The sequence below is a fragment of the Synchiropus splendidus genome, chromosome 6 (genome assembly GCF_027744825.2).
Source record: "Synchiropus splendidus isolate RoL2022-P1 chromosome 6, RoL_Sspl_1.0, whole genome shotgun sequence".
Lineage (NCBI taxonomy): Eukaryota > Metazoa > Chordata > Actinopteri > Syngnathiformes > Callionymidae > Synchiropus > Synchiropus splendidus.
In genome coordinates, this window is record NC_071339.1 from 1,880,004 (window position 1) to 1,906,666 (window position 26,663).

At 43.6% G+C, this 26,663-nt stretch overlaps 1 protein-coding gene across 2 annotated transcripts in view; it reads right to left on the reverse strand.

The window, feature by feature from the left end:
* The window catches only part of col7a1 (collagen, type VII, alpha 1), a 57,060-nt gene that overhangs the window by 25,124 nt on the left and 5,273 nt on the right, over positions 1–26,663 (reverse strand). For both annotated transcript variants that reach the window (XM_053867634.1, XM_053867635.1), the window contains exons 2-66: positions 25,086–25,158; positions 24,823–25,003; positions 24,597–24,753; positions 24,430–24,523; positions 24,206–24,364; positions 23,980–24,137; positions 23,619–23,748; positions 22,904–23,023; positions 19,964–20,134; positions 19,679–19,798; positions 19,466–19,615; positions 17,888–18,004; positions 17,596–17,742; positions 17,334–17,459; positions 16,481–16,627; positions 16,210–16,332; positions 15,869–16,135; positions 15,647–15,790; positions 15,452–15,583; positions 15,056–15,202; positions 14,795–14,920; positions 14,569–14,718; positions 14,369–14,505; positions 13,440–13,566; positions 13,223–13,363; positions 12,969–13,138; positions 12,778–12,822; positions 12,675–12,701; positions 12,553–12,597; positions 12,076–12,195; positions 11,923–11,994; positions 11,815–11,850; positions 11,684–11,737; positions 11,540–11,614; positions 11,337–11,450; positions 10,246–10,272; positions 10,093–10,146; positions 9,912–9,983; positions 9,794–9,853; positions 9,307–9,342; positions 9,192–9,236; positions 8,096–8,131; positions 7,971–8,015; positions 7,862–7,897; positions 7,687–7,722; positions 7,516–7,548; positions 7,360–7,431; positions 7,199–7,258; positions 7,063–7,098; positions 6,912–6,992; positions 6,176–6,211; positions 5,466–5,510; positions 5,321–5,392; positions 5,163–5,207; positions 5,035–5,070; positions 4,921–4,962; positions 4,748–4,828; positions 4,561–4,596; positions 4,415–4,450; positions 3,596–3,676; positions 3,491–3,526; positions 1,920–1,991; positions 1,798–1,842; positions 1,687–1,722; positions 403–438 (exon numbers count right to left, since the gene is read on the reverse strand). In XM_053867634.1, the coding sequence (XP_053723609.1) occupies positions 403–438; positions 1,687–1,722; positions 1,798–1,842; positions 1,920–1,991; positions 3,491–3,526; positions 3,596–3,676; positions 4,415–4,450; positions 4,561–4,596; positions 4,748–4,828; positions 4,921–4,962; positions 5,035–5,070; positions 5,163–5,207; positions 5,321–5,392; positions 5,466–5,510; positions 6,176–6,211; positions 6,912–6,992; positions 7,063–7,098; positions 7,199–7,258; positions 7,360–7,431; positions 7,516–7,548; positions 7,687–7,722; positions 7,862–7,897; positions 7,971–8,015; positions 8,096–8,131; positions 9,192–9,236; positions 9,307–9,342; positions 9,794–9,853; positions 9,912–9,983; positions 10,093–10,146; positions 10,246–10,272; positions 11,337–11,450; positions 11,540–11,614; positions 11,684–11,737; positions 11,815–11,850; positions 11,923–11,994; positions 12,076–12,195; positions 12,553–12,597; positions 12,675–12,701; positions 12,778–12,822; positions 12,969–13,138; positions 13,223–13,363; positions 13,440–13,566; positions 14,369–14,505; positions 14,569–14,718; positions 14,795–14,920; positions 15,056–15,202; positions 15,452–15,583; positions 15,647–15,790; positions 15,869–16,135; positions 16,210–16,332; positions 16,481–16,627; positions 17,334–17,459; positions 17,596–17,742; positions 17,888–18,004; positions 19,466–19,615; positions 19,679–19,798; positions 19,964–20,134; positions 22,904–23,023; positions 23,619–23,748; positions 23,980–24,137; positions 24,206–24,364; positions 24,430–24,523; positions 24,597–24,753; positions 24,823–25,003; positions 25,086–25,149 (5,757 nt within the window). In that variant the 5' untranslated portion in view covers positions 25,150–25,158. The remainder of the gene's footprint in view (positions 1–402; positions 439–1,686; positions 1,723–1,797; positions 1,843–1,919; positions 1,992–3,490; positions 3,527–3,595; positions 3,677–4,414; positions 4,451–4,560; positions 4,597–4,747; positions 4,829–4,920; positions 4,963–5,034; positions 5,071–5,162; positions 5,208–5,320; positions 5,393–5,465; positions 5,511–6,175; positions 6,212–6,911; positions 6,993–7,062; positions 7,099–7,198; positions 7,259–7,359; positions 7,432–7,515; positions 7,549–7,686; positions 7,723–7,861; positions 7,898–7,970; positions 8,016–8,095; positions 8,132–9,191; positions 9,237–9,306; positions 9,343–9,793; positions 9,854–9,911; positions 9,984–10,092; positions 10,147–10,245; positions 10,273–11,336; positions 11,451–11,539; positions 11,615–11,683; positions 11,738–11,814; positions 11,851–11,922; positions 11,995–12,075; positions 12,196–12,552; positions 12,598–12,674; positions 12,702–12,777; positions 12,823–12,968; positions 13,139–13,222; positions 13,364–13,439; positions 13,567–14,368; positions 14,506–14,568; positions 14,719–14,794; positions 14,921–15,055; positions 15,203–15,451; positions 15,584–15,646; positions 15,791–15,868; positions 16,136–16,209; positions 16,333–16,480; positions 16,628–17,333; positions 17,460–17,595; positions 17,743–17,887; positions 18,005–19,465; positions 19,616–19,678; positions 19,799–19,963; positions 20,135–22,903; positions 23,024–23,618; positions 23,749–23,979; positions 24,138–24,205; positions 24,365–24,429; positions 24,524–24,596; positions 24,754–24,822; positions 25,004–25,085; positions 25,159–26,663) is intronic.

Genomic DNA, 26,663 nt, shown 5'->3' on the forward strand with positions numbered 1-26,663 from the left:
AAAGGCGAAAGCATCCTGGTTTTGGCAGCACTCACCCCCTCCTTCAGAGTGAACTATCAAATCAAAGCAGGTGGCCGCTCTAGCCTTCCACTGATGTTGGCTAGATAATTAATTTGAATTTGCACATGAAAACAGAACTCTGACATTTGGCACCCCTCTGGATTCCTCTCAGAAGAACCCGGCTCTTAAAGGATAAGCTTGATGATTAGAGTTGGCGATAAATATAGCGTCGCCCTCACTCCATTCAGAGAGAGTGTGACGGCAAAGTCAATGTCAGTGCAGCCCACGCTGACAAACAAGCCTTCGTGGAGCAGCAATAAAGAAAGTCATACAATGAACACACAGTGTACTGAATATAGAGCAGAAAATAAAAATGACTTGGACACCTGGTGAAAAACTTACATCTTTTCCAGGGGGTCCACCCTCTCCTCTGTCACCCTGTAGATAAGAGACACTTTCAAGACACAACAACAGCTCATACTGTATTTCACCTAACACGATAAACGTTCCATGTCTGGCTGCTTAACTTAACATTTTAGGTGGCAGACTTTTTTCCAGGAAGTATTCTCCTTTGATATCACTATTTCACTAGGCTGTAGCTTGAAAACACATTAAGGTTTACTGTAGAACAGAAGGTTCTTCAGTGAGTTTGAGATGGAAGTAAAATATAATGTCACCAGTCGGCGGACCTAGTGAATTACATAACTTTTATACATGGGGAAACTCTTGCCCACCTCTCAGCCAGTGATGGTTGGCTGGGCATCACTGTCATTTACAACGGTACCATGAACGCCACTGCTGTCTCCACTGTTATTCACACTGCATTTTTCCCAGTTTTCTACTGCTATTTCCGTATTTTTACCGTACCTAGAAATGGTGAAGCACCAGTGTGTGCTGCCTGTGGACTCAGTCTCACTATACGCGTACCTTCTGTCTGACTGTATGATCTTCAGCTCTGAATATTCCACATCAGAAGAGAGTCACTCTGCACTCTGTTAGGCTTAAAGCCTCTCGCCTCCTTGACCAGGAGCAGTTTTCAAACTGTATTTAAAGTTAGACAGAACAGAAATGTTGCTCATATTGAAGTTACACGTATCTGCCATCTGGATGTGTAAAGTAGTAAATACATCAAGCGCTGTATGTGCAGCCTGGCTTGTTAAAATGCCTCCAATTTGCGATGACGGTATCTAAAGGGTTAAAATTTAAAAGTAGTTGAAATCACAAAAAAGTTTGAATTTTACTGAAGTGCTTGCCACAACTTTAAGCTTTAAGTTGTAAAAATCTTTTCAATTCTGGTCACCACAGTGAGTAACTGGGTGAAAAAAGAGAATGACCAGGATTCTAAGTGCATATTATTCTACCTAACTTGGGTCGATCACAATTGGTGATCTGACGATACATCAAACCAGAGCAGATATAGGTTGGTGTGCGTGAGTATTTTCTGTTTTTACGATACTGATTAAAATCCCTGTTCCACACCAATTTCCACCAGTTAATGAAATGCTGTCTGAGTCTTCCTCCTCTCCTATTTCTATTCACGTCATCTCCAAAGATGCCTTAGCCTGACTTCTGTGATCTATAATGCATACACCAGCTACATTTCACAGCCCATTGAAAATCAATTCATGGGCCATCGCCACACAACAGACCACTGGGTGGGATTGTTAATGGTCGCTGATGACAAACCTTCCTCCCATCTTCCCCTGGCACACCTTCCTCCCCCTGCAAACATGGCAACATATTCAGCACTGGTTGAACATTAACACAAAAATGAATTGTTTCCTCAAAAATACGCACCATTTTACCAGGTGTTCCGGGTTTACCATCTTCACCTGCTCTGCCCTTTATGAAAACAAAAAGAAAATATATCATTTTTGCTTGTTGTTGTCTCTTTTTTATATATACTGGAGTGTACTCACAGGCGTCCCTGCGGCACCGGGTGGTCCAATGGCACCAGGTGGACCCTGCGGTCCTCTTAATCCTGCCAGACCCTGGATGAGTAGCACATGTCAATATGATTACCGAAATTAAAAATAACAATTAAAATTGAAAGAAAATCTGGAGTATGGTTGGCAGTGTCACTGAGCAAAGGCATCCCTGTTGAAAAATAAAGCCAGTCATATTTCTCCAGTCAGATTTTTTTTTCAATTCAGCTAATCTAGCAATGGCATTGAGCCCGACTGAGCACACAAGTATGTGTCTGCACCAAACTCTCTATGGTTTGAAAGGTTCACATTAGAAAGTGTGCATAAGAACTGGCCAGTGAAAATGCTTTGTGTCGCAACAGCTGAAATCTTGTTCTCCCTGGCCACGCCCACTCTGCTGTGCTAGGTCTAGAGGAAACAATCCGTCCGTCTCCGCTGCTGTCAAACAGTAGCGTCTCACCGCTCTCTTAAACGTCCACACTCGGAAGTTGAAATCACTTGCAGCCAAAGCCTCATTTCCGCGTGAGTCTAAACCAGCTGGTGTGCATCATCCTGTCTGCACGCTTGGTTGTTTAGAGATTTAAAAAAAATAGGCGCAGCTCTTTCTTTGACGAACCGGAGAATCGTGGCATTACTGGAGCGTCTCGGGAATGAAAGTGAACTTATAACCATGAGCGAGGGAAGGACACTGCGGTGCTGATGATGGGGTCTGACTCTCAAAACAAAAAAGACCACTTTTGGCTAAATTACTGAGTGTTTGTTTGTCTCTGTTTGTCTCTCACTCACACTTCCACTTCCGATCTGCGTATCAGAGATGCGTTGCGCATGCACACACACTAGATTAGACCTGGGCAAAAACTATCAACCTTTTTCTATCGTTTTTTAATCCTGTTTCCGTTTTCGCCAGTAATTTTTGTTTTTGTTGTCATTTTAAGATTTTCCTCAAAATATGAAATATTTTTGAAATAAATTTCCTTTTCATATTCGATGTTTGGTCCATACTTTTATTACGATTTCTAAAATGCATGTAAAATGATTTTTTTATCGGGTTTGTGGCACATTTACACTTTACACGCTTCCATTGGACCATTTATGGTTCATTTCCTCCATGTTACGTACTCTTTGATTGATTTTTTTATTTTTTTCCATCACGTTTCGTAGTCATCGCCACCGTTCTTTTGGCATGATGGCCCCACACAGCAGTTACAGTTTATAATGTGGCTGCTTAGGAAAATGTAACTGCCCACCTCGGCGCTAGATCATAACAATGCAAAACGTTGAGCAAACTAGCTTGAATCAACATCTCTGATGTGCAGCAAAGCAGAAACATCTCGGCCTCACACGGGGTGGGCAGAATCATCACGACGGGGGGACTTACTGCATCATGGAGAGGAGCACTTCAACATTTGGAACACATGAATGAGTCAGTAAAGTTGGATTTGGTTGTTAGTTGTTAGTAATAACTATTTCCTCTCATTGCTATGACCCTGTTATGGCAAGAGAGGACTGGCTGATAGCAGCAATAGAGACACTCTTAAGGACAATGAAGTCGCAATCCAACTCACATCTCTTCCTGGATCTCCTTGTTTCCCAGGATCCCCCTTAAAGAAAAATTCACAAAGTAACAAACATATTCATGGAGTTCCAGAGACCTGTTTTTCATGAGGTACCCTGAGGCCTGCTGCTCCTGGAGGCCCTGGTTTTCCATCCGTGCCAGGGCGCCCGTCTACTCCAGGAATGCCTCTGTCTCCCTGAACAGTTTCAGTTTTAATAATATTAAAGCAGCATGAAGATTAGTGAAAAAAGTTCATTATTTACTCCACATGAACATGATCACTTGTCAAGTTTACACTGAGGTACTGGGAATTCAGGCCTCTTGGCCATACATTGTGGTTAGGCAGGGACACTGATAACAAAATTACATTTTAGTATGTATTAAGCAGATCTACAGTTCATGTTGTGCCGGCCACGTTTTTGTCGAAAATACACTGAGGTCATGCCCATGAAATATCAGGGAAAAGAGGCGCCACATAATGGTCAGCTGTTCATAGTAACAGACTGACCTAATGCAGGCCAGGTGAACTCAGAAATAGGGTTCTGCCAAGGTCAGGTTTGACAAATTTAAATACTTTCCTCCAAATATCAAATTTGGATTCTGGCACCTTTTACATGCTTCAGTGTCTCATGTTTATGAGTCTGTTGTGCTTTGGTTTTGCCAGATTTTATATTTGGAATGCACTTTGAAAATGTGCCAAAACAAATCCACATAATCCATAACGACTTTTTCCAATCCACTCTCATCATACAAGCTATGAAAATGTAACTTTTATTCCACCTCAAAAAAGCACAGTTGAGTGTAATAAGATCGCAACATTCAACGAGGACGTGAATAAACTTTCAGACTACATGAGCTGTTTTCTACCTGTGAGTCATAATTCATGAGTTTTTTCTTGTTTGAACATGGATTTGTCATGTAGTGTTATTCAAACCTTCTCTCCAGGGGATCCTCTCTCTCCACTGTCACCCTATAAAAGCCAGTAAATCTGATGTAAGAATGCCACAGTGAGGATTGAAACATTCATGGTCACAATTAAGCAAACTTCAGCTCAGAAGCGAGGACAGGAAAGAAACGTACTCTTGCGCCTGGCGGCCCACGCTGTCCCTCTGGACCCTGCATAGACACAGCAGAGGAAGAACAAGAAGTCTCAGAGGTATTTCAGTCACGCAGCCCAACAGGGAAGTGGGGTCATGGCGCACAATGATGCATACATGATGCCCTAGCTGATGCTCATGGAAGGATTTTTACGCAGCATGAAACTCACTCGTGAGCCAGGGGTGCCAGGAGTCCCTGCGTCGCCTTTCAGACCTCTGCTGCCAATTGCTCCTGGGTCGCCTGCATCACCCTGGGCACAAAATGGGGTCACAGAGTTGCTTTTTTTTCATCCATTTTTAAGCTTCATTTCTGAACAATCTTGATCGTTTGGATTGCACAAACCTTATCTCCTCTATCTCCTTTCAATTGCCCTTGTGCGTCAGTCTAAGGATTGAAAACAGACGACACGGCGATCGTGTTTCATGCAGACCATTTCTTTATTTTCCATTGGCTCACCACTTTTCCAGGTGGTCCGGAGGGCCCTTGGGGACCCTTAAAACAGACAGATGGGACTATTAACTCTAAAGATGGGACTACTAAACACTAAAACTAAATAATTTAGACCGGCAACCTGAACAACAAACCTGCTCTCCTGGCTCTCCTCTCGGTCCGGCGGGTCCAGGGTTGCCCTGTGATAACGCATAGATCAATAAACATGCGAGCCTCGATCATGTTGCTTCTGCCAAGGGCCCAGAGGGAGCATGCAGAAATATATCGGAAATCTGTCAACACAATGCCTCACGTTTCTGCCATGCTCTCCTGGATCTCCCAGGTCTCCTTTCTCTCCCGCTCGTCCCGGTTGACCTGGAAGTCCCTATGGAAAATATGAAGTGAAATCTTTCACCATTAACTTTGTTAATCACTCATGGAAGTGCATGGTGTCCTACCCTGTGTCCTCTTTCACCTTGCTTCCCTGGAGTTCCTGGCTCCCCCTTAGAGAAAGGCAGTTGTCAGATTGCCCACTTTCACATCAAATATTAAAGACATTGCTATTTTTTATTTCATCTGCTGTCTGCTTTAAAGGGTGAATGTCTATAAGAGTACAGCTAACAGAACTTGCTGTGCACACTACAACTTAATCATGACCAGAGAGTGAAGCCCCCTCAGGGGGGGTTTTCGTGCGTTTTAGGAATGATGATCAGTAAAATAGCTACTTTCAGTTCTCAGATTCAAAAATAATCTCAGCATTTCTATTACTGAAATGTAAAAATCAGACCTTTATTTTCTTAAAACTTCCACTGTTATTTTATTTCTACGTATATTTCTTGCTGCGTTATGAGCAGAACTTCAGGTATCAGGTTTAAATGCTCCTCGTGGCTTTGGTCAGGCTGAGCTGCCCAGTCATGGAAGAGAAATGGTCAGCAGCCTGCTCTGTGTGGTTAATAAATCATGAGCAGGTGGTAGGAGATTCAGGCGAGTGCGCCACGTTTTATAAATATATCATTCTATTTGCTTGCACTTGAACGCTCCCTTTGGTTCATCGTCTACCAACAAGCTAATGGAAAACGTAAACAGGGTAAACTGTGCAGTTAAAACCTCAAATTACAATTGTTCAACCGTTCCAGTTACAAAACATGAAACAAGTCGTCAAACTCACAGGGGCACCGTCATCACCTTTCTCCCCGCTTTCTCCCTGTAACAATGAGACCTCAGGTGAAAAGGACACATCATATAAAAGCAATAGGCAGAAAATCGAAAGCATTTTTTAATAATAATAATTTAAAATGATGTTAATTTTACCTCCGATGTTGTCCTAATAGTCGGGTGCATGTCAGAGAGAATAAAAAAGGCTTTTTGGTTTTTTTTGCTGGTGAAATCTGTCTTTTGACATAATAACGTGAAGTTATAAACCAATGACATTTTCAGGAAACGCCGGGACAGGGGATGGATAATAAACATAGAAAATATAGTCTCATAAAACTGCACAATGAAGCAATAAAAACTAATTCCTCGTGGCTGCGGTGCCAAAATCAATTGTTGTCATTCACTATGGAGTGTTGAGTGTTGCTGTGTACAATCCCATTGGAGACCAACAGCCAATCCAGATTGACCTTTAAATAACCTGTAGTACATTCCTAGTTTTGATGTGGCAGCTAGTATGTACAGCAATACATACTATACTTTTTAAATGTTTCATTGGTCTCAAATTAATTCCATTAATTACTTATGATGTACTTCCAATACAATCTTGATCAGAGCTTTTACTACGACGGTTTAATTTCCCTACTTAAAGTAACTAACAGAGAAACATAGCCTAGAATATTTTAGTACAAGTAGTACAATACTTAATGAAATAAATGAATGGTTGGCCATGTATCAGAATATCATTGGACCTGTTTCCCAGGCAGACCCATCTTCCCAGGCAGCCCAGGCCGACCATCCTCCCCTCTCTCGCCCGACTCTCCGGTGTCTCCCTGTGAAATTTCATTAGTAAGAAATCTGCGCAAGTAATTGAATGAAGCACGTCTCTGGCTTGCACCTCACCTTTGTGCCAGGCTTTCCACTGATACCTGGAGCCCCCTTCATAAGAGGAACATTACGGAAAAATGTAATTTCATGGAATTACCACTTCCTACATGATCATGGTTATTAGAGAATTTCACCTCAAACCTTTACTTACTCTGTCACCTGGATCCCCTTTAGGTCCCGGTGAACCAGACCCTCCGAATGCTGGTGAACCCTGTCATGATTCCATCAGCATGTCACTGTGAGTCCCCTCAGTTAAACAATGAAATTGCTTTAGTAGCATCTGTTACTTCTGTCTGGTCAGCTGTCACTCACTTTCTCTCCTCTTATTCCTGGCTCCCCCTTCTGACCACGTGGGCCTTCAAGTCCAGGCCGGCCCGCGTCACCCTGGTAGGAGCAGCACGCAGGAGGAAAGCCATCAGAGTGAAAGATGGTTCTGTCACTGTGCAGTGGCAATAACTGATCGCTTACCTGCTCCCCTTTCTTCCCTGGAAAGCCTGGGGCCTGTAGTTTTGAAATAACAGGGCAAAGGTAAAGACTGTTATGGATGTTAGGCACATTTTTAAAAGAAACATGAATGGATGAATTTCAAGCAAAAGACATGACTTATGTGCCTTTTTCTTTTTTCATCTGATAACTCACACTTCTGCCTGGTTCCCCTCGATCACCTTCATTCCCCTGAAAAAGACAGCTCATCATATCATGTCAGCACTAACTTGGAAACGGTGAATCCCATTAAGAGATGATACAGTATGTGATGGAATGCTGCCATTGACCCGCTGCTGCAGAGGCGATCGATCATAGGGAAACCTCTCACCTTCTCCCCAGGTGCCCCGCTGGCTCCTGGCAAACCCTGGTGAAAACCGAGAGACTCATTGAGGAGGAGATCAAACGGAAACATGTCAGTGTGTTGGAAAGTCAATTACTCTGGAGCCAGGTGATCCAGGTGGTCCAGGTTTCCCAGTTTCCCCCTGGAGAAAAATAAATTATTTCCAATTTGGAATGAAGTCACTATTGAAGACGCAAATTTGCTTTTGTTTGTTCCTCTCACCCTTTCTCCTCTTTCACCAGCTGGTCCTTGAGATCCCTGGCAGCAGGCAAAGCCACGTGGAATGAAAAAGGATAGCAGTGAATTGAACCAAGCGAATTGAACTTCAGCTGGAATTGTCCACCGAGTCAGCGCACTGACTGCTGATTTGGAATGGCGTGCACAAAGTGCACAATAATTTGTGTGTACTACTTGTCAACATAACACTGTCCTGAGTCTGTCACATGGCTGCGCGCCATGAAATAATTATTATCAGTCAAACTCATTGGGTGTTTAGATCATCAAAATGGACCTGTTAAATTTGATGAATTCAATACAGAAAACAAGAAAAGAAAAACAATTTAGTCACTAGGAAATTTTCTGTGCACAACATGATAAAATACAATGTCATCATTTGGTACATTGTGCAATAATAATTGTGAGTAGAAGTCAAACTGCAAAATGAACGAAGTGCTTCCAGTAAAGCAGGGATTGTGGGGGATACAGGAAGATAACTTCAATATTATTCAGGGCATCATATCCAGTGAATTGCCACATTTGGTTGATGATGCTCTGTTAAGGTGCTGTAGCTGTTAGTCCTGCAGCCTTGCAACAAGAAAGTCGTATGTTCGACTCCAGCTTGAGGCAACACTGTTCTCAGCATCCTCATCGTGTGGAGGCGGGAAGCTGTGCCTGTTCGTGTTTTCTGTGGGCACTCCAGTTTCCTCCCACGATCCAAAGGCACATTGCCTGCACTTCGCCTGCCTCTTCCCCAAGTAGCTGGGATGAGCACCTGCCCTTCGCAACTCCACGGGGAACAAGTGAGCGATTTGTGACGATTTTATCAATGTGTATGACTGCAACATCTGTTCCCACTTATCTGGATATACCCATGTACTTCCACCCAGGGATGGGAATGCAAGTCTGTAAATGACTAGAGACTCGACCTTTGTTTTGTTTTGTATGTCTGCTGTCATGATTGGCTTTTATTTTGGTTTCTGTAATTCCCGTTTTGTGTTCGGTGTCCCGTCTGTCTCAAGTCTCTCCCAGAAAGTTGTCATGTTATGTTGTTCATCATCATCCTCATGTTATATTGAGCAGGTCATAACATGGGACTCACGGTGTCTCCCTGGGATCCTGGCTCTCCTGACTGTCCTCGGTCACCCTGTTGCAAAGAAAATGAATGAATGAATAATGATCCTTCTCCAAATCTTCCTGTCTTTCCTTGAGCTTACCTTGGTACCAGGCTGTCCTGGAGGCCCACGGGCACCCTGGAATCATGACCACACCACTTTACACTCCAGGCCTTCAATACATTTCACATGTACATCCTGCTAATAATTCTTATAAAAGTCCACCTACCTTTTGCCTTACAGTGTGGGTCACTTATTATTCTAAATACAGGTCAAGTCTTCAAGATGTGCTGAGAGAAATCACTATCTATGGTAAGTGTGTCTGTGCTGATGTTAGATTTAAAGCTGTACAAATACATGTTTATATTGAAATGGAATTTGTTCATGCCATGGATTTAAATAACAATTCAAATATGTAGAAAATGAGTCCCAGCAAGTGCAATTTCTGAGACAAAAGCTTGAGTTCACATGGTCTTCATTTGAATGAAATGACTCTTTGCTAAGACAGGCCAAACCGAAAGCCTCCCTACAACCTCTCTATTAAAAGTCGGTGGAGTTGTCTTTGTGTGAACTTGTGTGTCAGACCTACCCTGTCGCCAGGTTCTCCCTGGCTCCCTGGTGGCCCAGGAGGTCCATCAGCACCTTCTCCCTGGAAAAAAAACAGACATGAAATACACACAAGATGTTTGACAATTTATTTGCATTACTCTTTCTCCTTTGGCTCCCGGAGATCCTGGCGACCCATCGCGACCTTGAGCGCCGGGTGGTCCTGGAAGCCCCTGATAGAAGAGTGTAATTAATTCATGCAAAGCAGCAGCCCTCCAATGGCCACAGATCCCATCCTTTAGCTTGAGTGTCAGCAGAATGTCAGTGATTGACTGAGCTTACTGGGGAGCCCCTCTCGCCCTTAGCTGCTACCCCGGTGCCAAATCCTGGAGGTCCCTGTCAGCGAAAAAGGATAAGAGCCGCACATCATTATGCATGAGTCTTTCTCTGGACATTTCAGCAGCAAGAGGACACTCGGGTGGTGGTGGGACTCACCCGCTCTCCCTGGCTGCCCTTGTCTCCCTGCAACAAGAGGAGGTGAGACAGGTTTAGTGCCAGTTTACCTGACACACAAACATGCATATTTGTGTAGCATTGTTAATCCCACAAGTCAAAGGAGAAGACAGGCAGCGATTTCAGTTTTTGTAGCTTATGAACTGAAATTTATTCTAAAGTGTCTGTTGACACCTAGTGGTAGATATGCAGGTTGACACATTCAGCCCGTTGAACTTTATCCCAACGGCTGCTTTGTTGATATTTATGAATAAAATATTGAACGACATTTAGAAAGTAACTTTTTAAATATGTATATCTTTCCAGATAGAATGGCAATTGTTATTCTGTTGATGTTTTGAGCATTTAATGAAGCAGGGGGAAATGAATGGAATGTTCATTTTGCAGGAAGTAAAGTTTCTGTAAAGTGACAATATCAGACGTGAGGGAGTCACTAATGTTGGGCTTGAAGGCACTTTTTGCCCAGCAGCCAAATGTGAATTTTGAGTGCAATTAGTCTACAGAGAATTGACCAGAGTTTCAGATAAACAACAATAACACAATAGACAAAGTACCACAACTTGCAAGGAAGAAGAAAGCGCTACACAATTGCAAATGACAAAAAACAGTGCAGATGGGTTCATCAGCTTCACCAGTTGCTGTTTGAGACAAAGGCTCTCTGCGTGACGTCATCGGTGGTTTACACAGGTTCAGTTTTAACTCTGACAGCTTCAGCTAGTCTGCAGAAGCCCGTGTTGAGGGCGACTGGAGCCAAACTTCATCTGAGCGGGCCCATTGGTCGACCCAGAATATTGGCATGGTCACCTTTCATCTACCCACCTCCACAGTTCTCAGCCAGTTCATCCATACTATAGGTATTTGGTTTCACTGCTCCCTCAGTGGCGCAGTAGCGGAGCACATCACACTTCAGTTACTGACCTTGCATCCAACACATTAGACGCTAATGAAGCCTGAACTGAATTTGTGAGTGGGTTTGACACTATTTTTATGCTCTTCCAAAGCAGCAAGACATTCAGTACAGTACATTAATGTGATATTGCAGAACCACTTCAGTGACTAAACGGATTGGGCACCTTAATAGAAAGTCCTGGTGTCCCTGGGATACCTGGACGGCCATCAGAACCAGGAAGACCGGCGAGTCCTTGGCTGCCTTTTGCTCCATCGCTTCCGGGCCGACCGGGATTTCCCTTCACATACAGTCAAGTCACAGATAAGAAAGAATCTGGAATGATGAGGAAATAAATAACCTTCAACAGAAAGGTGCGTTCCCTCTCACCGGTATGCCTGCAAATCCTGGTTCACCCTTCCTCCCTGGAAGACCTCCTCCCATTACAGAGGAACCTGGCTCGCCCTGATCAGAGAAAGAAGATGGTCAGACCCATTTTGTTTTGACCAATGCCAAATATTTCCTCTCACGCACTCGCTCTCCTTTGTCACCCTTCAGTCCTGGCGCCCCTGAAACACCCGATTCCCCCTGGAAGAATCGTGAAGTCACTGTTTAAGTTCCAACCTTGTAATGTGACCTTGAGGACCATAAAGAAGCTCACTAACTGGGTCTCCTCTGATGCCCGGCACACCCTGTGATCCCTGCAAAACGGCATTGGTTTACACACTCCAAATCTCCATGAATAAAATGATCTTCATCGTTCCAATACTCACCGGAACGCCTGTACCTCCAGGAGACCCTGGCCGCCCCGGCAACCCAGGATTCCCATCAATGCCGGGAAAGCCCTTCAGTGGGTTTTTAGTTATAGGTCCATTCAAACAGCAAAGTGTTCAAACAGCAAAAATCTTTTTTTTTTTAATACTCACCCGTTCTCCCTTTGAACCCTTGACTGCCTGTGAAGGGTCGATAGGGATCGATAAGCCTGGAGGACCGGGACGTCCTTCAGGACCTCTTGGGCCCTCCCTTCCTGGTAAACCATCCCGACCCTGCAACAAACAAAATGAGTCAGTCGGTCTTATTAGAACATGATTCCAGGTTTATATTTATATATAATTTTTTCAAATTCACATTCTGGAATGCCAGACTATTAAGTCGAGAGGACGACGATCGAATGACTTAAGGTTCTCAGTCAGTAGACAAGTCTGTAGACAAGATGGGAAGGGACGACCCTTTAGCAAACGTCTACGCCCACAGACCTGTACTGAGTATCACTTGCACTGTTGTGTATTTATCTAATCCATCTAGAAGAACTCTCTCTGTCCTCATCTTGCCATTTCCCCCTTCTGTTTTTCTTCCGTTTTATAGTGAAGTCTTGAAAATCCGACAAGTAAAAACTGACTCACAGGCTCTCCCTTGTGTCCAGGCAACCCGTCCCTGCCTCGTTCGCCCTAAAAAAAAATCAATATAAAGACAATGAACACTAACACATTTAAACCATGTGCACAGTTTTTTTTTTTAATCATACCGGGACACCACGTTCTCCTCTCTCCCCCTGCAAAGAGAAAAGTCAGGAACAACAACAATTATTGAATTGAAGCAAGTAGACAGGACGGGTCTCAGTGACTCACCTGAGGACACTGAACAGTGCACTGTCCTGGTCCACCTGGACCGACCTACAGCAAAACACACGCTTATTTACTTCCCCTGCGAATCATGTCTCCCAGAGAGACATGCAATACCAATACAATGTAAACACAAGAATGACATATGTGCATATTTTGATTTAGAACTTCATGTGACCACTGAAATTGAATCTTACCACTGATGATCTGCCAATGCCACAAAGCAAGCCTGCCAGGTCAGAGTGCAGTGAGTCCAGCTGTGCGGCATCACGGATGAACAGAATGTTCTGTGGATTGTTGTCGGTCACAGCTTTTCGAAGCTCTTCAGTATCTGCCTGCTCTATGCCGACGGCCAATACTGTCACACCTGGTCCAAACACATGCATTGCAGATATATGGAATGTATAATAAGTGACTATTTTAAGATCTCCAGGCTCAGATTCGATCCTACCGGTTGCTTTGAGAATCCTCGCGGCTTCTGTGAGATTGTCAGCAGATCGTCTGTCTGCAATGATGACCACAACACCAGGGACCCCCAGCCTCCGTCCAGCTGAGTTCAGAAGGTACTGCCGGGCGAATGTTACCGCCTCGCCTGTGGAGGCAGAGAATTGTTTACACTTCAGCGAGGAACACCAATGACAGGAATACAATTAACTCAACCAGTCCACCTATGTTGTTGCCAGGGATCTCATCAAAGGGTGGCACCAGGACCTCTTGAAGCAACGCCTCATATATGTCATGTCGATTCAGCTGGAACCATACTTTGGGTCTGTAACCATACACCACAGCTCCCATCTTTAAAAAAAAATGAGAAGGACACATCTTATGAATGACAACTGAACATTGTCATATTTATTTTGGTTTTTTTTTTTTTTTTTCACTGAGCGTCTTTCGGCCATGGTAAAATTGTTTCATGTTTCATCCGGGAGTTCCAGTGGTATCCAAACTGTTTTTAGCCACATTCATTCAGCCATCATGTCTGACATATATTGAACCACGTTAAAAGCAAATACATTTTTGGGGCATAAAATGTGTGGAAAACAGTTTTATTTCAATATATCTAGGCCATCATTTACCTAGAGTTATTTAAACAAACTTAACTTTAACCAAAAAAAAGAGTAGATTAAAACGATTGGCCAATACAAAAATGTAAAATCAATTAATGGGCAAAACAGCAAAATGATGACTGTATTTTGCCATCGTGCAATGAGTTCTATCGAACAGCAGGTGGCAGTAATAGCGCTATTATCGCACACGCACTGAGACCCAGAAGAAGAGACAGCACCTCCCCTGTAGTTCATTCAGGTGAGAAGAAAACATTCTAAACGTGGTGCTCATTTTGTCACCATAGTCGCATAAAAGTTGGTTTGTTTGTTAAAGTGTATAATTAGGTCAAGTTTTCCGGCTTGTACTCGTTCTTTAACCGGAGCCAGTACAAATGAATGGGCAACTGATAACGCCCATACTTCAAGTGAAGCTGCAGAACAATGACTATTTTGTTTACGAATGAACAAGTAGAGACAGAACATGAGCACAGAGCCCTAAATCTGCCCTATTTTTTTAACTTTGTGATGCTGCTGGCCAGTGTTAGGTGTACCTGTGAGCCGGTGGCTTGAATAGACTCAAAAGATCCGGCTGCACTTGTGAGTAGAGCTTGTAGCGGCTGTGCAAGGTTGTATCGATCCGTTGATGCCGGCACCAGGAACACCACGTCAAGTCGACCACCCACACACACTATGGAACAGAGAAAACCCAAGAGTCAAATCGGGCCATAGTTTTTAGGGGAACAGGTGTTACCTGTGCGCTCATAGACACTGTCTTCAGTTCCTGGTCCATTTTCAAAGACTGTTTGGACTGTAAATTGGTAACGGCGGCCAAGGCGAAGTCCGCTGACCAGATATGAGCTGGATGACGGTGGGAGCGTATATGTAATCCCACCACCTGGGTCTAAGAGACATACATTCATGCACATGAATTAGCAGAAGAATAAATATGGTCAGTATGAAAATTCATCTGGTTTTACCTGTCACATCTCTCCAGTGTACGATGTATCCTGAGGCGCCAGGTGTTGGGGTCCAGACCAGACGAACAGAGTTTTCACTCATGTCATAGACCTTTAACGTCCTTGTGGAGGGGGTGGTAACAGCCGCTGAAAGAGGTTGGTTCCAAGAATAAAAACAGTATCTGACGCCACATGAAGCACATCACTTCATTGGTTTCAGGATGGATTATCACAAAATGCGTTTTTATATCCAAAACCTCCAATCGCCCTGAATTAACTTACGTGTGGACACTCTGACTGACACTGGTGCTCCTTGGCGGTTCTGAACGATGGCTGTGACCTTCACCTCATATTGAGCTCCAGGGTCAAGGCCGTCTAAATCCACTGCCGTTACATCTCTTCCCACCAGCCGTGTCCTTTCAACACCACCTGGATCAGAGGAAATGCTTTGTAAAGCGCATAGGTTGAGCATGAACTAATGAAGAACAGTGTTCATGCAAAGGTGACTGAAACATGTTTTTACAGGTCAATACTGTAGTTGTAAGTATTTACATATATAACAGGCCAGTGCAAGGAGCTGCAGGCAGTCTAATATCTGAACCCTGACACAGAGGCCATGGTCTCTTAGTTCATTCTGTGTTGCGTCATCATACGTCAACATGCCTACACCAGACCCACCGTCAGTTCTCCTCCAAGTCACACGATAAGCTGTTGCTCCCTGCACGCCAATCCACGTGACCCGGACCGCCTCTCCTCTGGATTCTTGGATTTGCAATGACGTCACTGTGTCAACACCACCTCCGTCTGATTCTACGGAGTAACCAAAGTAGTCACCAATCGATGTAGACAGGAGCTATCGAATGATCGTGATACCTGTTCTGATCTTCAGAGTGGCAGGGCTTCCCTCTCGTGAGCCAATCAGAGAAGACACGTAAAGGTTGTAAGCGGAATCTGCCTGAAGTCCATCGATGGTATAAGAAGACACATCAGCAGGAACGTTCCGAACCGTTTCCACACCTAGGAGAATCACACTGTGAACATATTATATGCGCGCAAATAAGGAAGCCTTTACATTCCATAGCACAAGCTGCTGACCGTCATCGCTGCGCCAGATAATCTTATAGCCAGTTGCCCTTGAAGAGGCCGTCCAGGCGATGCGCACTCTTTGGGATGTTGTGTCAACAACACGGAGGCCTGACACCGATGCACCGTGGGGGTTAGTCCGGGAGGACAGTGTTGCGGCCTCCCCAGTGCGTTGGTCAATCACCGCTGCCACCCCAATAACCAGTTCCTCATCTGGTTGCAAGCCATCAATGGTGTAGTAAACGGTCTCCGCCCCCAAAAGTCTGGACTGCTCTGCATCTGCCACGCAAATTGAACGATTAGAAATGAAGGGTTCTCCTCTCGGAAATGGTTTCAGAGCTCCGGGTACTCACTAGTGCCTTGTCTCCATATCACCTTGTAGCCTGTCGCTCCAGGTACTCTGGCCCAGGCTATTCGAAGCCTCCGACTGTTTACGTTTATAACTCGGAGGTTTGTCACTTTACCAACAGTTTGCTCTGAAATTAAAGGTCAACATTTTGGTCTCAGATATGAGGAACTTCACTGTTACACAACAAATAAGGTTATACTGCATATCTTTTTGTACCGATTTTCAGATGCTGTCCACGTATATGTATACGAGTCGTGCTGCGAGAGCACGTTTACCTGGTGTGATGTAGACAGTGACTGGGTCTCCCTCGCTGTTTCCCACCCGTGCAGTAACACTCACAGCGTAGGACACGCCTGCGATCAAGTCTCTCAGATCAAAGGTGGTCTGGTTACCAGAAGTCACCTGTACCTGCTCCGGGCCAGCTGGAGTCCATCAAAATCAAACACAACAGTTTTATTTACGTGCCGAATTTGACTTCATTATATTTGTACTGTATTGTATTTTTTTTAATAAACTGAAATAGTCCTAGTAACATTTTGCTATTGAATTGCGTATATATACGGTATATCACTGTTACCAAGGATGTACACTACCCATTATGCTAATACAGGTGGTGAATAAAGGTGAGGGTACAGAGACACTTCCAGTGGGTGAGGGGTTGAAGTTTGCTTTGTGATGAACATGAAGCTTTGATAATGATGACTGTAACTGATGTGTTCCAAATCTGCACGCTAAATGCACAGTCTTAGTGAGCATCTGTGTTGTGGAGCTGCACACATGTCGTGTCGTCATGCCAGGATTAGGTCGGATGAAAACATAATACCAAGCGTCGTTTCTTCTTCGTCTCCTCTTTTTCACTCCCAGATATGTATTTTATTGCCCTTTTAATTTTGCTGCAGAATGACATTTAACTTACTCAACGCATTATTTTGGGGACAGTGAGTTCAGTTAAGCTGGAGAAACTTAGGCGGTAACAAAACGAGTGAGGGTTTTAGTGAGAGACACAAGCTCTTTCATGAGCAGCAACCCCTACTTTTTTTTATGTACGTGTACTGCAATGCAATATCTACACAATGCTTTGCTTTTAATAACCAAACCAGCGAGCAAGAAGTGGGAAAGAGGCCATACCTTCCCTGTTCAGGATAGTGATGCGGTACTGTGTTGCACCTGCGACCCCGGTCCAACCCAGTCTGACGGTGCTGCCCAACGTCTCCACTACTCTCAGGTTTGAGACGCTCCCGATGGGTTGGGATTCTGAAACACGATATGACATTAAATGTCCCTGACGTCAACACATTCAGAGGAACGCGTTTCAAAAAGAACGTTTGAAAGTATGCGGCGCTCATAAATCAATCCGAAGTTAACAGTGCCCCCTGGCTGCGTGGCTGACCTTTCGGAATGGTGGAAACTGGTGTCGCTTCCTCGCGACCTTCGTATAAGGTGTACAGCGTGATGTCGTACAGTGTCCCTGGCTTGAGACCCGTTAGCTCGTGGTTGCTCGTGTTTGTCGGGAAGGAAAGAGCCTGCACCGGTCCTCCTGCAGACACAACAGCGGTCCGGTTACACGGTGTTTGAGCTCCTTGAATTCCGTCCACTTGTATTGTCCCGGCACAATTGATGCAAGTGAACATTGTCTAAAATCAATTGCAATGCAACATTTGGGCATAAATCCAACTTCTGACCGTCTGCTTGTCTCCATTCCAAACGGTAGCCTTGCGAGGACCTGATGATATTCCAAGTGAGGCGCACAGTCGTGGGCGTTGTACCAACTTCTCTGAGGACCTGCTGCTCCTGGCGCTCTGTGGAGGGCAGTGGCACCAAGTCAGGCTTTCAAATCATTCATTCACCTTAGAAATCTAATCTAAAATCAACTGTCTTCACATCCCTGAGTGGGAAACAAACTGACATGGAGAACTCAAAGGCAAATTTAGGAGTTTTTCTCGGGGAAAAAACACTTTCCCCCTCATCGTCCTGTATAAAGTTCATTTTTATTCAAAAGTCATTAAGTGAACTCAAATCTGCATTTTAGAATCTTAGAATAATAATGGCTTCTTTTAAACTGCCATGGAATTAAACCTTGAAACAAGATTTTGGGACTCAACTGACAGGTACTTTCATGTGTTTCATTTGTCATATAAATATGATTATGTTTAAGTCAAAATATTTCTCAAAACTGTATCATGTAACCCAGAGGTGGGCAGCTAAATTTCCTAAAGGGCCACTTTATAAACTGTGACTGTGACTGTTCCAAGGGGGCCGTCACGCCAAAAGAAAGGCGGTGATGACGACGAAGCGTGACAGAAAAATATCTTAAGTAACATGGACAAAATGAACCATTAAATATTCTATGGAAGCAAGGTTATTAAGAAGTGTAAAAATGTTATGAAACTTATAAAAAAAATGTTTTACATGCAACTTATTTGAGTACTAAAACTATGGACATCTAAGATAAAATGAAAATTTATTTCAAAATATATTTTTAATTTTCTCCCATCGAATTCTGTGGAAAATACAAATTGATAAATGAAAAGAAGAAAAAAAAGTAATGTCTTGTATTTACTGTTGAACCAGTAATGGCTAAAACGGAAACAGAATTTAAAAAATGACAGAAAAATTACAACTTATCAGTTGTATATTTTTTTGGTCTGACCTCATGAGGGCCACAAAAACAAAGGCAAAGGGCCGCATATGGCCCCCATGCCGCACTTTCCCTAGGTCTGGTGTAACCTAAGTTTCTGTTTAGTTATTTAGCAAATAGTCTGAGTTGTAAAAATTCATTCTCTTGTCAAAACTTCATGACCTCATTTGACTGACAGGCGACCTGTGACTCATTCAGCACTATTTTTCCAACCTCTGATGCAGTGACAGCTCACGTAAGTCAGAATTCCAACTTTGTGTGAAGAGCCACAGAAGACGGCACCCAAAACATCTTGTTTTGTTACATTCATTGGTTGTTAAGTTGATGATTGTCACATTTAGACAGTCCCAAATAGTTCTTTGTTAATGTGCCCGGTCCCGTGGCAAGTATGAAAAGGTCGGCCTTGAGGTAAAACAGCTGCTTCACAGTAGGTCAACCTTTATTTACTCAATAAATCAATCCCTCATGGATTTTTCTGTAAGAATGCCTTGGCGTGCATTGAAGTTCTGTTTCCAACAGGAAAGCAAACATTTCAAGCAGCCCATTTTGGCCTGTGTTTGGAGAGTGCTTCCACATTTCGGAACTGTAGACGCAGAGAATTAACAACTGTGTTCCGACCAACCTAGCTTGAACCTCTTGGTGACGACGGGGCCCTCTATGTTGCCTTCATATAGTGGTATGACTGTGAGGAGGTACTCTGTGTTTGACTTCAGTGCCGATAAGAAGTAATACTCCTGGTCCCCAGGGACTTCTGCTGTGTCCACATCTTGACCTAGGAGAGACAAAAAGCAACCATCACAAAGAGAAACCCCGTGGAGGTGTCTTCATCACAGACCTTGAAACGGTCCCCAGACAAGACGATATGCCTGAGCCCCACTGACGCCTCTCCATCGCACGCCAACTCTGCCCTCTGACTCGCTTTCCACTGATAACTGCTGTATGGCCTCCAGGCGCACTGACACATGCAGGAACATGAGCAAAGACACATGTAGACATCAGAAAAATAAATTACTGCTTATTCTTAAATGGCGCCTTCCGTTGACCACCAGGACGTGTGTCATCTTTCCACACTTAGAGAATAAGCCATCACAGTCATTAAAAGGGCCTGAAGGACACTCACATGTCCGGGCGTTCAGGACGGATGAGGAGGCGGAGTCTGTGGAGGCCAAGTTTCCCAGATACAGAGGGTAAAGGCTGATGACATACTCTGTGTCAGGCTCAAGCGATTCCATGGTGAATGATGTGGAGTCAGCAGCCAAAGACTGCTCCAGCAGCAGGGACGCTGGCTGACCTGAAGGTCCAGATTGGATAAACAAAACAGCAGTCAGGTCCGTTCCTTTCATCACGTCAATTGTTGTCCAAGTTGACAAATAACACAGTGCTTTTTTAGCTCTGAGTGGATTTCAGTAGACTGCCTTTATTCTGGAGGAATTTGGGCGAATCAAAAGTCATTTACAGGCTCTCATGTTTTTCCATGTCCATAGTTATTGTTGACAAGATGAAACATCCTTGTGTGAAAGAGCAACGTTCATGCATTTTGGAGACGTTTAAAAACAAGCCAACAGAAGGTGCGTCGTTTTATCCACAGGTTTCCAAACATCAGGAAGATGGAGTGCTTATGTGCAGAATTGTGTCAGATCGATGATGCACCTCCATAGCTCCAATTCTATCACAATGTGTGATTCCATCTTCCTCCAATGTCACTATAGTGAATGGCATGATTTTCACAAATAAACTGCTTTTTGAGTGAATGAAAATGTGAACTTTCTGTCGTCCACAGCAAGAACGAGGATAAACGGTGAGGGTGAGAAGATCTCTGCAGAAACACTGTTTCTTTTTTCTACTGTTTTGTCGGTTTCATTCAACTTGCTCTAATTGCTTTGGTGATGGATTTTTTGATCATTTGAACCTGTAACAGAGTCGTTACAAATTTTCGGAAATTCACCTGGATGATGAATCATACATTTTTGTTGCGCTTGTCCCATTTTTTCCCCGTAAGTTGTATCTAAACTTTAACTGATCAAAACTAGATAAATAGACATTTTAAAATCCTATTTTGATGTGAAACAGTGGTTACAGGCCTGTGACATGGACAGCTGAGCGAGCTCCCGCTAAATGCTTCTAGTCGTGTGTGTCCATAGATGGCACATTCAATTTTAATTTGTCCTAGAAATAGGACTATTTTTGAGTCAAAAATATTTCTCAAAAATGTATCATGTAACCAGAGGTAGGCAGTTAAATTTCCTAAAGGGCCACTTTGTAAACTGTGACTGTTCCAAGGGGGCCATCATGCCAAAAGAAAGACGGTGATGACGATGAAACGTGACAGAAAAATATCTTAAGCAACGTGGACGAAATGAACCATTAAATATTCTATGGAAGCAAGGATATTAATAAGTGTGAAAATGGTATGAAACCTATAAAAAATGTTTTACATGCAACTTATTTGAATATAAATCATGATAAAACTACTCACTTGTAGGTGTAAGATAAAAAGGCAATTTATTTCAGATTTAAATTTTCTTTCATGGAATTATTTCATGGAAAATACAAATTGATAAACAGAAAGAAGATTTTTTTTTTTTAGATTTTAGTAATGAATGTGTTATATTTACTGTTGAACCAGGACTGGCTAAAACAGAAACAGGATAAAAAAAAAGACAGAAAAATGACAACTTATCAGTTTATTTTTTTTATTCTGACCTCATGAGGGCCACATAAACACAGGGCCACATATGGCCCCGTGCCGCGCTTTGCCTAGGTCTGGTGTAACCAAATGCTCCTAAAGTTGCTGTTTCGTTATCGTCCCATGTTTTCCCCACAAGGTATGTGTAAAGTTTAACGGAGAACTTGAACAAAGATTTTAAAATCATATTTTGATGTGCCCCAGTTGTTACAGGCGTGTGACATGGAGCTTCTACGTAGTCGTGCGTGTCCATAGATAACACATTCAATTTTAATATTATGACGGAAGGGTAGCACTTCATTAGCCAGTGTGAGAGAACATGTCACGCAGTCAGATCTAACGGGTGGTTGGATTTCGACCGTGAAATCAAAGGACCATATTAGATCCCTTGAGGGAAATTACAGTGGAACTGCCAAGATGGCACCGGGAGAATTCCGCGGCTCAGAACCTTGATCACAGGCAGCGCAACATGACCATGCAGGAAGGAGCCATCGGCTTGCTCTCTTTGCAGGCGCACAACACTGAGCTACGAGATTCTAATGACAACAGTATCGCACCTAGGCTGTCCACGCGTGACGCCCCGCTGGCCTGTAAGATCACGCGTCTTTGATCGTAACAATAATGATAAATGGATTGAATCTGCTTCTCCCGGGTGGAAAGTGTTTGTTTGTAATGTAAGTTCTATAGTATGTTGTTTGGCTAACACAAACGTGGCTCTACTCTCTTCACGATACGCCTATCACGATTTATTCTATTTCAGAAATGAGCGATAACCTGGAAAGTGTCTTCCTAATGTGTCCAATCTGTCGTGTTTGAGGAAGAGCTCCATGAGAGACTGGCACTCCTCAAAGGTTCAAACGTGCCCTGAGGGGACGTCTTTCTTTACTGCAACAGAGCACCCAGGCACGTAAAACTGTTATGCTCCGGACACGCCCTACACCTATACTGAAATGACTTTTTCTCCTTTTTTTTCATTGTTTTTGTATTAATTTCCTCTTTAATAAATTGAGGAATGTGATGGATAAAAAAAAACCTCTCTATCTTTGGGGTAGAAAATCCGTTTCCTGTCATTCCTGTCATTTAAGAGACGTGTTAAGCTGCTCCTCTGTACATTCCAAACATCTTTGAACTTGCCACCAGCGTTAAAATGTTAATGATGACAGTTTCTACTTAAACATCTTAAGTTTAACATCAATCCTTCACGCCACTCTGACAAGCGCTTTCGCTTCCATCTGTGCTGTCCGATGCCGTAGGTTCTCACTTGAAGGTGTTCTGTCTGAGTTTTTTAATTAACTGCTCATATTGAGTTTAATCTGAGGCTGAAGCACCAGGTGAGGGAAAGGGTGCGAAGGTGTGTGTGTGTGTGCATGTTACCAAGAAGTCCATAAGTAAGTCTGTATCCCTGGAGAGGAGAGGAAGGACGCTCCCATCCCACAGTGAGAGAGAAGTAGCCCGCCTGGACGAGACGGAGAGTTGAAAAGGATGGCTGTGTTCCTGAATGGGACACAAACAACATTGCTTATAAATCGTCTTTCAATTCTCTAACACAGCAACTGAGTTTGTTCTCGAGGTTTTCAAGATGTGACTTGCCCCCTGCTTGTCAATTCAAGTTTATTTTGTTTGTTATTCATTATCATTTAATGTGTATATTTTAAAGCTCCATTTATTTGCATTTCTGCGTCACATTTTCCTTGCACTTTTTTTCACTTTCCAGACTCTAAGGGTAGGAGTGCAATAATTGGGAAATAATCAATGGAAAATAACAGGAAGTTAAAGCGGGAATACATAAGGAAAACAGAAATACATGTGGAAATATGAATGTGAACATGTCTGAATGGAAATAATCATTTCATTTGTATTCTATTTTTTCACACTGCTGTTGAAATGTGACATTTAATCGTACAATATCTATAAATAATGCTTTTTTTTAACTTGAAAAAAATCTCAATTGTGGTGATTCTATTAAAGATAATGTCATTATTAACTTGGATTCATAGCTTAGCTTGACTAATTGACATATTTATCTTTTGACATTTTCATACCACTCATGTTGAGAAACAATTTCCATCATTGCTCATGTAAAACCTACGAGTTGCTTGCTTGGCTGAGACGGCCTCCCCCTCACTGTTGGGATACTGGGGAATGACGGTCACCAGGTAGTCAGTTCCTGACCTCAGCTGTCGAGCAGTGAACGCCCTCTGAGTGGCAGCTACAGTCTCCTGCAGGTTGAGGCAGACGTCAGTTTACCCCACAGTCAAGCCTCACAGGTATGGGCAACCCCAAGACATGATACATCTTGATCAGCATTGGCATCAAATGTAAGTGAAGAATGTTGAATGATCTTCCTCATTGTAAACACCCTTGACAGGTTAGTATGTGGCGTGTTGATGCACTCATGCAAATACTGCGCTACCAGAGGTTGAAAGCCTTCAGAATCCAGTGGTACTCACTTGCCGCAGCTCAGCGGTGATGGGTTGGCCCAAACCAGAGAGGGGCACGTACTTGACCACATAGCTGCTGACTGGACCCACCGCAGGTTCCCAACGAAAGCGCAGCGACTCAGATGTCTGGCTGGTGAACTGAAGGTTTGAGACACCAGAGTATGCCTCTAAGAGAAGGAGCAAGTTTAGCAAACTCGTCTCCCCGCGGTTTGTTTCGTTTAGCCCCCTGACATACCATCACTAGCGTAGACGCCGCCCACTTTGGTGCACAGGTGAGGACTGACAAGTGGAAGAAGCGTGTTCATCAGTTTGAATTCTCCGATGAAGAACGTGTAGTCACTGCTGGGTTGGGAGGAGATCTCTTTCAGTTCGCTCCGGTCCGCGCTCTTTATGCCTAAACGGGGATATTGGCATCATCATGGCGGGGCAGAACAGGTCACCGTTTGTGTGCAGGCTTACCAACTGCAAACACGTAGACTCCCTGGCTGCGCAGCTTCTCTGCAGGCTCTCGCACGCTGTCCTGCGACTTGCCGTCTGTTATCAGGATGGTGATCTGAGGTGAAGGTTTGAGTGTTTGGTGAGTTCGGTCAAAGTCTGCCCTTTGTCAGCACAGACCTCTGCGTTACCTTGGGTACATTTCGACTGGATGAAGGATTGAAGAAATTGTCCCTGACAAATTTTAGACCTGCGCCAGTGCGTGTGTTTCCACCTTTGTAGTTCAGATTCTGCAGCGCCGTGACCACCTGGCTGCTCTGCTCATAGGTGTTGAAAGTGAACTCCACCCTGGCAGGAGAGAAGTCTGTGAATTCACTTCCAGCTTCAGAATCAGAGAAGAGTGGCGTATAATCTCACCTGGAGGTGTCGCTGTACTGTATGACGGCAAACCGTATTCCCGACTCACTAACTAAGTTTCCGAATTGTTTCACGATTCCAGCCATGAAGCGTTTGACCTGCATGAAGTTTGATTTTCCAATGCTGGAAGACCCGTCCACCAGGAAAATGATGTCTGCTGCCTGCACATTGGTACACCTGCCTGCACGACGGAGAGCACTTCTCTCAACACAGGTACTGCAAATACAGGCAGAGATGAAACAGCTGATAGTGCTCATCTTTACCCTGCGCTTCGCTCCATTCCATGGAACACAGTAGAAAGATAACGGTGTATTTCAAGGAACCCATCTTCGCAACCTGGTGGCAAAGAAAAAAAAGTATGTTCAATTCATGAAACTCAAGTTTGTCCTGACAACTTTGACTTGTTGTGTCCTGTTGGGCATAGTCCGAGTGTACATGCACCACCCTTCAATTTACTGTTTGCCTCAAGACTTAGTTGGAACTTTAATTAGAAAATTTCATTGCAAAGGGTGATTCAATAAATGGACACTGCTGAGAGGTGTTTCCGTTCACACCGCTGCGGTCAGTGGAAGAACTGGCTAGTTTTGTGAACATGACCAGAAAAAGGAGTGGTAAGTGTTTGCAGAGAATATTTTCAATGTCACTCCGCTCCGTCAAAGCTGTTTGGACAGTTGTGGCGGTGAACTGACACTTCACTCCACTTGTATTCCGCTGCGCAGCAGTGCATCAACAGTTGGAATGGCATGCTTGAGTTGACACACTGGCGGTGGCCTGCTACTGATGGACACACTTCTCCCACTGCAAAATGTGACAGCTCCAAATTTGTGCTGCCGAATCTCTTCAGTGCAGACCTTGATTTGTACGCTGTAGATCACTGAGCAAGTGCCAGTTGGGCCGAGTGATGAAACACTGATCTGTTTCCAGTGTAATACGATCTCAGTGTTTCTCATCACTTAATCATTTTTAAGAGTGACACTGGTTATTTACCTCGAGGGCCCGCTGTTTACTTGGAAGTGGGATGGCGGACGACTCGAGACACCACAGTCTAACAGGCTATGGTCTTCACTGTATGAAACAGGTAAAGCTGAAGCAGCCAATTGTGTCCCAGCATTACCCCCATGTTATCATCTTTGAGACGGGGTTCCTTTAGTGTACTTTTTTTTACTGGGATTTGCAAAGCCTTTGAAAAGTAGGAAATGTTTCCACTCAAAAGGTTTCCAATTTTAGTTCTGCAAACTAAATATCTGGTTTTTACTCGGTTTCGCCGGATAGATTTTTGTGCTCTGGTGCTTTTGCTGGTCATTTAAATTGATATTGGATCATAGTGGAACACTGTCAGACCTCTTCATTTCACCTCTTCTCCGGACAGCCTTGTCAGAGTAGCAGAGCAATTACCTAGGTAAAAAAACACCCTTTTAGTGACTTAAATGTGATGTGCCTACTTATTATATTAGTTGATGGGGATTTGTTTTTCAATTTTACTGCCACTCACTGCATTTTATTCTCCTTTTTCTCATGTCTGTTTTTATCTGTGTTGTGTGCAGTTTTTACTGTAGTGTCACACATGACTGCGTTTGTCGTGTTTAGTCTGTTGTGTTTTTATGTAAAGAACATTATGACCGTAGAATGTCTCCAAGGTGCTATCAATGAAGAACTATTATTATTTAGAGATTCAAATATTCAAACCATAAGAAAAGGCTGCTTGACCTGCTGCAGATCTGTGTTCTGTTGCTACAGTGAAAGCTCGGCTGTTCGAAATAAATGAATTAGAGTAAAAAATGTATGGTATTTATTCATCAAAAGACCTGTGATATGGAGTAGAGCATGGTTCAAGAATCTCT